The sequence below is a fragment of the Elephantulus edwardii genome, unplaced genomic scaffold (assembly GCF_000299155.1).
Source record: "Elephantulus edwardii isolate Elephantulus edwardi_28Jun2011 unplaced genomic scaffold, EleEdw1.0 scaffold00163, whole genome shotgun sequence".
In the NCBI taxonomy this organism is placed as follows: domain Eukaryota; kingdom Metazoa; phylum Chordata; class Mammalia; order Macroscelidea; family Macroscelididae; genus Elephantulus; species Elephantulus edwardii.
The window spans coordinates 3,885,918-3,897,339 of NW_006399913.1; the positions used below are offsets into that span (position 1 = coordinate 3,885,918).

At 42.4% G+C, this 11,422-nt stretch overlaps 1 protein-coding gene across 1 annotated transcript in view; it reads left to right on the forward strand.

The window, feature by feature from the left end:
- The window catches only part of ME3 (malic enzyme 3, NADP(+)-dependent, mitochondrial), a 259,048-nt gene extending 248,295 nt beyond the window's left edge, over positions 1-10,753 (forward strand). The window contains exons 8-14 of the mRNA XM_006895258.1: positions 3,558-3,655; positions 3,933-4,046; positions 5,151-5,256; positions 5,851-5,993; positions 6,541-6,714; positions 8,748-8,846; positions 10,428-10,753. Of these exons, the coding sequence (XP_006895320.1) occupies positions 3,558-3,655; positions 3,933-4,046; positions 5,151-5,256; positions 5,851-5,993; positions 6,541-6,714; positions 8,748-8,846; positions 10,428-10,589 (896 nt within the window). The 3' untranslated portion in view covers positions 10,590-10,753. The remainder of the gene's footprint in view (positions 1-3,557; positions 3,656-3,932; positions 4,047-5,150; positions 5,257-5,850; positions 5,994-6,540; positions 6,715-8,747; positions 8,847-10,427) is intronic.
- The last annotated feature ends 669 nt before the right edge of the window (positions 10,754-11,422 follow it).

An 11,422-nucleotide genomic window follows, 5' to 3' on the forward strand; every position in this document is an offset into this window, starting at 1 on the left:
GGGGGGGGGAATTCTGTTACCTAATGACTAAATAGCCTGGAAGCAGGAGCGGCATCCACTTTCGAAATGGCTTGCCTCCAGAAACTCTATGTACGAACAGTGCTCAGGCCTTTCATTCATAGGGTCGCTATGAGTCATCTATGACTCAACGGCACCTAACAACAACAACAATGACTAAATTGCAGAATTGCCCTCAGGATAGCATATATAACAGTAAGAATTAAAAGAGAGAAAGTCTTCGTGTCTGAGACCAATCATGAGTCTCTAGTGAATGCTTAAACTTTCTCCTCACCCTCACATTTAATGTGTTGCGGGCAAGACTTCAACTAGCCCACGTTCTTTGCCTGGTAGGGTGATCCCAACCTAACTACTCAGTATACCTGAATCCTCTCTAATCCTGCCTGTCTTTAGTTGCTCTCCTTTTCTATCAAATTTACTATTAGGTATGAAAGTACTGAGAGATATTCCTAGAGAATTTTCTAGGCTCCAGGTATAATCTTCCTTGCCCCTAATTTTGTAGCAGAAAGCAATTTTCCCTGAAATATCAGTATGGATAACCATACCCAGTAAAGCAACCATCTTACATTTTTTTTAAGTGCATTAAAACCACCAAATGACCAAGCAGCAGTTTCAACTCCCAATTCAGTAAGGCCATGTCATGCACACTAATGCAGCCATTCTTCTTCTGCGAATCAAGAATAATGGCCCTTGTGAAGGGCCATCTAGTTGGTTATGATTCCTAGTGCTCTAATGAACAAAACATAAGTCTTCCCCCACTCTGTGACATCCTCACAATCTCTTGGCATGCTTGAGCACATTGGTCCATACATTGTGTGATTGAGTCAATCCATCTTGTTGAAGGTCTTCTCCTTCCTCCCACCCTCCACCTTTCCCAGAATGATGGGTTTTTCCCAAGGATTGGCCCCTCCTGACAATATGCCCAAAGTATGTGAGACAAAGTCTCACCATTCTTGCTTCTAGGGAACAACCTGGCTGTACTTTCTCCAAGATAAATTTGTTTATTCTTTTAGCAGTCCATACGATATTCCTTACTCTTCTCTAATACCACATTTTTAATGTATCAATTCATCTTCTGTCATTCTTAATCATTGTCCAACTTTCAGATGCATGGGAAGTAACTAAAAAACTAACCAGTCTAGTAGGTGCACAAAGTTGAAAAGAAAGGAAGCAAACATTCTACAAATGGGCTTTTAGGTGACATGGTCAGAGAAGCCACTCCTACTTTCACTTTTGGCTTTCCAGACCTTTGTATTTTAGTTGTGAGGAAAATAACAATGCATTGTTTGCCTGGTCAAATCAGACATTGAATCTAACACAATAAAAATCCTCTCAGTGTGTTGCCTCAACTAGTCTTAAGTCTTCAGCAGAACATTCTACTGGACTCTTACACAAGCTTGTACTAAATGAGGGAATACATGTTAAGACTCCTAAATTCCATTTTTGTTACACTTCTTATACTGTGGAATTAGTTCTTTTTTTTATATTATTTTTACGTGTACCGTCAAATCAGATCTGACAGATACAGTAGGAGCTTGTCCTCTCCTCCAGCAGAGCATCTGGTGGATTTGAACCGGGTACCTCTGGGATTGCAGTGCAGCATCTTGCCACTAGGCCACCAGAGCTCCCTTGAAATTAGTTCTTTAATTAGAAGCTTTATTGCCCAAAACAGCAGGATAATGAATGTCATTCCATATATCTGAGATGATGGTTCTGGCAACATCTTATAGGAAAAAAAAAGAAAATCCAAATCCAGAATGTTCCCCTGAAATTGGATTTTGTGTATCTGGTGCCATCATTGTCAATTACTTAGATCAAGTTTGGAATGGAAGTGAAAGCTTATTGATAGAAGATACACATAAAGGAGAGTCACATGGGGTTCAGATAACATCCAGGTTCAGACCCTTAGTTCTGCTAAATGCAGCTACTACAGATTCAGAAGTAAGGAGGGGAAAGTCAAGCAATCAAATATATACTAAGTGAAACACATCATTAAAAACATTAGTTTAAAAAATCACAAGATTAATTAAAACAAAGATATTAAGAACAGGAAGTATTCCTTCTTCTCGTCTTATATTTCCTCTTTAATCCACAAGCTGGGGCAGGCCAGTTTGCCCTACTCTTGCTGATACCAGAGTTCCAGATGGTCAATGTATCAAAGCATTCTTCATCAAATGAGTAGCATAATGATTAAGACTAGTAATAACTGAAAATAAAATAAGAAAAAGAAAAGCAAAGTACAGCTATAATACTCAAAAAAGGAATCACTTTTGTTCAGCCTATTATCAAGAATGCATCTATTTCTATAGGAACAAATAGCTTTGCCGTTTTTATTGGGTGGAGGAGGTCTAATGTAATTCTTGAGATCTAGGTTGATGAGCTTCCCAGTCAATGATGCCGTATCAAGAGTTCCATGTTGATATCTGCCAATGAGAGCTAATTATTCAGCAGTAACACTAGATAAGTCAGCCTTGTGGAGAAGAGGAAATCCATGTTGCTGAACCTATGAATATACTCCATCCTTGACACCATGACTCCTTTGTCCCTAAACCCACTGAGCAAACACTAGTTGGCAGGGGAAAGATGCTCTCTAGTGTGCACAGAACATATCTGGAGACCCCATTCCCAATATGTACTTTGGTGAGATTTTATATAGGGTACAAATATCTTCACATAGTGCCTAGCCCAAGGGATAGGCAAGGTTATACCAAGGGGTATAGCTACATATCTTTTCTGCACAAGTCCTTGTTATAAGTCTTAGTATTTTGTTCTTTCCATGTCCCTTACCATTATGGTAAACCACTAGCAACTTCTTATGAATCAGTATGGATATCTTGGTCCAAAGTAGATAAACAAATATTCCCCATAGGGAATATTGCACCAATACCCCTGACTGAGGTTGTGGAGCTGCAGCTGCCCATTCCTGGCTTGTGCCATTCCTGGAGAATGCCTTTTTTCCATAGTCATAAGAAATTTTCAAAGAGAACTGTGTGTAGATTAAAGGAGAAGGTGCCCAACTACCTTGTCGTGCAACTTGCTTGTATCTTCCAGACACGAGCAAGTAATTTGATAATGAGATGTTTATGGAAACACCTAGTTTTATTTGATGGAGAAAAATATACAGCTCAGGTCACATGGCCCCTTGATGTTTCATGTTCAGGTTATAGTTCCATTTTTAATATTCTGGATCCATTTTTCTCTTAAGCAAATCAGCATGTGAAACTCATACTTCTTTTGCCTTTATTGTCTTTATTATCATTTATGAGTGATGATAGCAGCAGCACTTGAGGGCAGTAGAACCTCCCTCCTGAGGTCCTGCCAAAGCTGTTTCTTTAAAAGAGAATAATTATATGCAAAAGACTGTATGAAGTGGCTCCAGAACCCACAAGTCTACAGGATTAACTTCTACAAGAGCTAAAAAAGTAACTTATTCTCCCACAGGTCCTAAGTGCAAGGAACTCTGATGAGAGTCGTCCCATCAGTCTCATGTGTGCTGAGGACTAGGAATCAGAGTTTGATCTCAGCCTATTCTATTGCAGGCACAGCCTCCGTTGCCGTGGCGGGGATCCTGGCTGCTCTTCGAATCACTAAGAACAAGCTCTCCAATCATGTGTTTGTTTTCCAAGGGGCAGGTGAGGTAGGTGGCATCAGAAATCTATACTGATGTCCCAATAGTAAAATGAGGATGAGTGGAGGGATGTCAAAAAAAGGAAGTAATGGAGGTGTGTAGAAAATGAAGCTGCATAAATATATCATGATAATTGTAGCTGCTTCAGCCCTAACATTTGGGTGTGTTAAGACAAAGACTTAACTGGATCTCCTGCAAAGTAGGAGTTGAAGGATAAGGTGAGAAAGATGAATGTTGTGTAGCTGTTTGACCTGTTTCTGAATGTCTACCTTATGATAATTCCCAGGCAGCCATGGGCATTGCCCACCTCCTTCTCATGGCCCTAGAGAAAGAAGGCATTCCCAATGCAGAGGCCAGAAGGAAGATCTGGATGGTGGACTCCAAGGGGCTCATTGTCAAGGTACTGTCAGTCTGAAGATGGAGAGGTTTCCCCACATCTATGTCTCCAAGAAACTAGACTGGAGAGGCCTCCAACGGCAAACCATCCAGAGAGTAGGAAGCAAAAGAAGGACCATAGTCCAAGCCCCAAAGCAAAATACCCTCCATAACATAGACATAATTGCTTTAGTCCAAAACTTTATCTGCCATAACTACATGTTACACTAATTTTAGCCATGTTGAATCATAGTTCTACAGAAGTAGCATGCTCTCTCACATCTGGGATTTAATCCTTATTATTTTTTCCTCTGCCTAAAATGCCCTCTCCCTTTTGTTATATGCCCACTGTTAATCTCTAGTCCCTTCTCAGTTAATTCCTCATTTGATTTAGTTCAAATTGTTACTTCCTCCACGAAGCTTTCTCTGAGCACCTCCGTCTCATTTTTCCTACATCTGTGCTCACACAGGCCTCCCCACTATGCACTTACCACATTTGGGGAAAATCGCCCCTCTTCTGTCCCCACCTGACTTCATAATCTTTATGTCAATGTCTGGTACATTATAAGTAAATTATAAAAGTTTGAGGTATGAGTAAAAGGGTGAATGGAAGAACAGTGCAGCTTCTGACTGAAATGTGTTAGGGGCTACACTTCGATGATTCCCTCCCTAGGACTCTATTCTGAGTGTCATGTTTTAGTTCCCAGAATTCAACTACCATAGAATTGTCGGTGAGAGAAGAAAGGTATGACAGAAACGGGAACTAGGGGGAAGTTAGGGGTAGATTACCCAGTAAGCAAGGTAAACATGGCTTACTTATCCTGTAGTGAATAATTTCATGTCAACAGTTTCCCAGGGATGTCTCCAGGACAAGAGTCTTGATTTGGTGTGGACATTTCCTGAGAGTCTTTCTGTACATATGTGCTCTTAATTTAAAAAATAAAAGGTTAAATAATCAAAAATGTTTCTATTCCACCAAGAAATATTATCAAGAAGACCAACATCAAGCCTCCTTTCTGGTATTTCAGACCAAAGTACAGGGCTTAGCAAAGAATGCTTTTAGTCTTGAAAACCACCCGTACCAGGGGACCTCTACCTCCCACAACTCTCTCTCTTTCTTTCCCTATAGGGAAGGAGTCATCTGAACCATGAGAAAGAGATGTTCGCCCAGGACCACCCTGAAGTGAAGTCCCTAGAGGAGGTGGTGAGGCTAGTAAAGCCCACAGCCATCATAGGTGAGAGAAAGAAAGAAACCCACTGCCCAGGCCAGCTAATCCTCTTGACTTGCAGATGGAGAGACTGAGATAGCGAGAGGGGCATCACTAACCCATGGAAATGAAGCTCCTTTTCTCTAGCCCTTCCTAATGCACTGCCACAAACTTGGGAGACTACTATATAAAATTCATAGAGCTAGGATGCCATATGGGAACTTAGTGATGCAGAATTTTACTGTGCAATGAAAAAGCACAGGGCGGGTCTATAACAAGGATGAAAAGAGCACTCCTTCCCAAAATGGGTGTCATGCATCACTCTTCACACTGTGGGACTGCTCCACTCTAAATGGCAATGCCCATGACTGTCTTCATGGGTACATCTTAGCTGGGCAAGGAATGGAAATGGATCAGTGGAATATTCAGAAGGTCTTGGCTAGCTCACCCAGAAGGACTCTTTTCCCTTCTGTTTTCTCAGTCCCTTTGCCAGAGGTCATCCCCAATATTCCCAAGTCCTCAGAGTTGTATCTAGCTTGTCCTGTCATTACCTCCAGGAGAGGAATGATTCGTTTACAAAGACTAGGCACCCCCCACTACCCCCACCCGTTTTCCCTGTAGGTGTTGCCGCCATCGCAGGAGCCTTCACGGAGCAGATTCTGAGGGACATGGCCTCCTACCACGAGCGCCCTATCATCTTTGCCCTGAGCAACCCCACCAGCAAGGCCGAGTGCACAGCTGAGAAGTGCTATCGGGTCACCGAGGTCAGCGGGGAGTCCATCCTTCCCCAGGCTGAGAGCGACTCTAACTATGAGTAACCCTGTGTGGGTGAAATAAATCCCCACATCTCTGATGAGCAAATAAAAATTCTGAAAGGTGAAGTAGCTTGTCCAAGGTCCCAGAGCTAAGAATCAGTGGCGCTGTCTCTCCAATCCAGGTCTGAGTGCAAAGGCCTAAGCTCATTATTCTGTACTTTCCAAGTTTCCCCTAAACAACAGTTTGACCAAAATCTGAGGAGCTTGTAGACTCTCTAGATCACCTCCATACCCGTTGTATCCTGGGTTGGCCCTTCATGGTGACAGGTAAAGAAAACATAGTAATGCCATCACCTTTAGGTGGTAATATCAGAAGGGCTGAGCTTTCTGGTCAAGTGAAAAAGTGTACTTTCTTTGAGTACCCACCATGTCCTCAGTGCAATGTTGGGCATTTGGGATGGGACAAAGGGTCCAACAATTAGGAGAGAAAACTAGGTCCTGTTGCTGCCTGAAACCAACCTGCAAGTCCTGTCTCTGGTTTCCTTCCTGCCTCCAGGGCCGAGGGATCTTTGCCAGTGGGAGTCCTTTTAAGAGTGTGACCCTGGAAGATGGCAGGACCTTCATTCCTGGACAGGGAAACAATGCCTATGTGTTCCCTGGAGTGGCGCTAGGAGTCATCGCTGGCAGGATCCGGCATATCCCAGATGAGCTCTTCCTCCTGACAGCAGAGGTATTACTGTCCCTCAGATATTCCTCCTCTTTTCCCTTCCATTCACCTGCCCTCCATCCATTGCAATGGATCCTCAAAGTACCTGAAGATCAAGCTTCTCTCCGGCTTACCTTAAGGTCTGAATACCTGTCAAATTACACACAGAGTTTTTGAGAGAGTATACTGACATACTTCCATCAAATCTAATCTGACTCATGGCAGTGAGTCCCCTAAGGGGATGTTCCTCTCTATCCTGTTGGGTCACTATGAGTAGGAAGTCACTGGACAGCAACAGATTTGGTTTGGATTTGGTTAGGGAATAGTCAGTGAGGTGCATATTGGCAAGAGGCACTAGCAGTCCCTTGCACTGCTCCCTGCAGTGCCCTTCTCGATGCCTAACCACAGGAAATACCACCAAAGTCACATGAAAGTGGGCTCATGCACCATGACAGGTGATGGATTCTTCTAGTGATGGACCTTCACCCATCAACAGCATCACTAGTAGCAGAGTAAGCCAGTCCTTTTAAGTCAGCTTTCAGAAAAACAAGACAACATGTCTGGTTTTACTGATGAACACCCAAATCATGAGTATCAATGACAGTGGCAGGAGATGGACCTTGGTATCATCCCACGTAAGTTCCCAGAAGAGTTCCGTGCCATGGGCACCGTGAAGACAATGAAAAAAATTGTTGAGAATTCATAGTAATAGTTATTAATCCTAACAATTACAGGGGCTGACCTTTATCAAGTGCTCATTAAATACCAAGCACTTTATATTAATCCTCACTCTAAGGATTATAAATGTCTCTTCTGGGACTTTAAGTTAATCAAAACTCTGAGCAATTATTAATATATTTACAGCTAATGAGTTCTGAAGATTCTGTTGTGATTTCTGGCATACGTCTGCACTTTCCCTTCCCCATGGGGCTGGTCAGAGTCTGAAACCTGTGCGTGGGAATGCCTTCCCTACAGCTTTATACAGCTCTTCTTTTGTGCATTCCACACAAATATGTTTTATGCACGAGGCCCCTTCTCACTCTGTTTTGAGTATTGCTTGAACACTGGCTTCTCTAAACTGCAATAGAAAAGTGGTAAGATTACATCCTATCTAAGGGAAAATAACCTCATAAGACCTAAAAGAATAGGGCAGTCTCCTGCAGTTTTCACTCTTACACGTTTTACTGTAGTTGTAGTTACTCCAATCTCCCTAAGGGAAAAGACTTCTTCGCCATGATCTCAACACCTAGCACCAGAAATCTCAGTGAATATTTAATTGAGTTAATGGAAATGAGAGATAAGAAGGCGAGACAGGTAGAGAAGCAGGGAAGACTGCTTTCCCTAATGTCTGCCAAACTGAGAGACCATTTCCCTGGCTTGACCATTCTGAAATGCAAGGTCCTCAGCAAGCACTAGTGGCATTTCCCAAAATCTGTTGTTATTATGTGTCATCAAGCTGTCTACAACTCATAGAGATCCTATGCACAATATCTCTGAATCCTGCTCTATCCTGAGCCAATCTCACTGTCTCTGACACACCTACCCTTATTACTCCAGTTACTGCGTCAATCCATCTCATCCGGGGTCTTCCTCTCCTGCATTGTCCCTTGACTCTTCTAAGCATTAGAAGGGTCTCTCCTGGCTATAAGCCCAAAGTATATGAGACAGAGTCTCAAAATCCAGAAAATTGGGTAAAGTTTGGATTCAGAATTGCCACATTAAACTAGGGCTGAAAAATGAGGTTTGCAGCTGAGGGTTAACAGCTGTGAGACAGGAAAAAAACCCATGTGTGTAGTGGAGTTAGTACTGTCCCCAGGTTAATGTAATTAGGCCATTTATTCCAATGACCCAAGATGCATAGTGTCACTCGCTGGTATTGAAGCTTTTTCATAGACTGGGACCAGGGCTAGAAGGGCCAGTATAAGAGCCCTAACTAGAACCACAGGAACTCCTTTGTGGGATGGGCATGGGAGGGCTGAGTCTTGAGGTAATAGGTTGAGCTTGTTCTGAGAAGGCAGAAACTCAGCATGATTCTTTTGTTTCTGTCCCTCTTCCAGCATATTGCCCAGGAAGTCTCTGAGCAGCATCTGTCCCAAGGGAGACTATACCCACCACTCAGCACCATCCGAGACGTGTCTCTGAGAATTGCCATCAAAGTAAGGGATATCTCCCCCACCCCCACCTGTATGAGAAGTGAGACTCACCTCCTTTTTCACTCTGAAACTTGGGAAGGATAAGGAGATGGTTGCCATAAAGACATTATTAGCACCTTTGGGCAGCATTGCATGTGATCCAAACACAGGGTAAGAAACTCTTTCCCATAGTGTGTACCCTACCCTTAACGCCCACGCAGGCCAATTCTGGGAAAGCTCTTAGATTTCCTGTCAAGAACTAAGCAAAAAGGTCATGAAATCCTACAGTCTTACAGACTGGACTGTGGGTGGAATCGTTAAAAACAAATCATAAAGGGTTATTTATACAGAAATGTCAGCCTACAAAGCATAATGGAAAGATCTTGGGCTCTGGTGTCCCAGTTTTACCAATCAGTAGCAGAAAAATCATGGGCCAATTACTTCCCTGCACCCCAGTTTCCTCCTTTTCCAAAGGTGTCACTAAGTCTTCTCTCCAGAGCTCTGGAGAGAAGAGCACAAGAGAACAGTCAGATTACCAATACCTGTCTGACCACAGTAGATGCTCCTCCCAGCCTTTTCTCTCAAAATACCAGGGATCATGGGACGGTCAAATTTTTGGACTAGTACGAGTGAAAATCACACCCTAAGGACTACACAAAGATAATGAGTTTCCAAAGAACCAAAATATGGTGAAATAAAGACTGACTCAGCATTAATAATTGTTGGAAGCAAGATGGTAGTTACATGAAAGATTATTATACTATTCTTTGTACTAATGTATGTGTTTTAATTTTTCAATAATAAAAAGGGAGCTCTGGTGGTTTAGGGGTAAGGAATTTCACATGATTCAAATCTGCCATCTGCTCTGCAGGAGAAAGATGGGCAGTCTGCCTCAGAAAACCCTTTGAGGGTTAGCTACAAGTCAGTTCTGACTCAGTGGGACTCAACAACAATAATAAAAAGGGTGGGGTTTTTTTTTTAAAATTAATCTGAAGGAAACACTCTGTATAATAGCACGCATTCCCCAAGAGTTGTCCAGGGCAGTACTCACGATTAACCCTGAAGATTATTAATGTCTAGCTCATAGTAAAGCTTCGCCTGGTCCACTTGCTTCCTTTTCGGAGTTTTAAATTCAGACATCTGAAAAACTAACTCTGATGCCCAATAATCAGTTTCACAGCTGTTCATCTAATTCCATCCACAATCTGCAAGAATGAATATATCTCTGACACTTTTGCTTGCCACATTATCTAATTTTATCTGTACATTACAGTATTTTCTCATCCCCACCACATTTTATCAATAAGGAAACTGAGGCTCAGTAAGGATAGTGAGAACCCTGGAGACCCATAGGCAGTTGAAACAGAGGCAGAATTTAGGTTTGGCCTTTGAATCTATCCCAGTATTTATACAAGTCTCTGCTCATCTGTCTGTCCGAATAGGCAAAAATCGTAAGCTCCTTCCTATGATCCTATTTAAGGATCATAATTCCTGGGTGGAAATTTTATTCTTTAGAATGTAGTTCCCTTCCCTTAGCTCCCAGGCAAGAGACTTTAGGCAGGTTCCTCTTTAGATTCACTTCCTCAACAGAACATTTTTTCCTAGGTTCTTGACTACGCGTACAAGCACAACCTGGCCTCCTACTACCCAGAGCCCAAGGACAAGGAGGCTTTTGTAAGATCCCTGGTCTACACTCCAGAATATGACTCATTTACATTGGACAGCTACACGTGGCCCAAAGAAGCCATGAATGTTCAGACGGTCTGATGTGGTCTCAGTGGCAGTTGTGGGGATAGATGAAGCCCAGGGTAGCACCAACAATATAAATTAGTTCCAAAATGGCCATTTTCATCACTGTGTTTATTCCTTTGAACTTTCCTACATAAAAGGAGATGCCAAGACATATGATAAATGAGAGCTTTGTTTCTGAAGGCCTCGGAGTTCACATTTCTCTAACCCTCCTCAGAGTTCCTTCCTAACCAGTTCTTCATTCATTAGTTGCCAACTATTCGCTGAGCCCCATGAGAAATTTAAAGGAGAAAAAAAAATCTTGCCTATAATCCTTCCTTTACAGAACTCAGCATTTACTTATTTTCTTATAAGAGGAAAAAGTAACAAGTCCATGAAAGTAGTACAGTTAAGGATCAGGGCATTCAGAGGAAAGAAAGTATACATCTCATGTGTCATAAGAAATTAATTTAGGGAGAGCAGGAAATTCCAAGAGTGAAGGATTGGGAGGAGTCACAGGATTATTGAGAACATGAGAGCAGCCACTGGCCAGAAACTTTCACAGCTCAACAAGGTGTGAGAGTTGAATGGCTGAAGGCACCCTGTGAACTACTAAAAGAGATGGGTCACTTGTAGGCATCCTTTTTTTTTTTAATTGGTGCTAAAAGGAAATCCAAACATATGTATGTCAGGAAGGTCAACGTGCTAAGAATTGAGGAAGAAGGAGTTAATGAGGGGAAGAGCACCAGGCAGAAATCTAAGAAAAACTGGATTTCAATATCCTGGCTCTAGTACTCCCTTCTATCCTTTACTCTGATCCGAAACAATTCTGCAACCCAGTGAAGCTTTCTTCCAGGGCTGATATCAGCCTT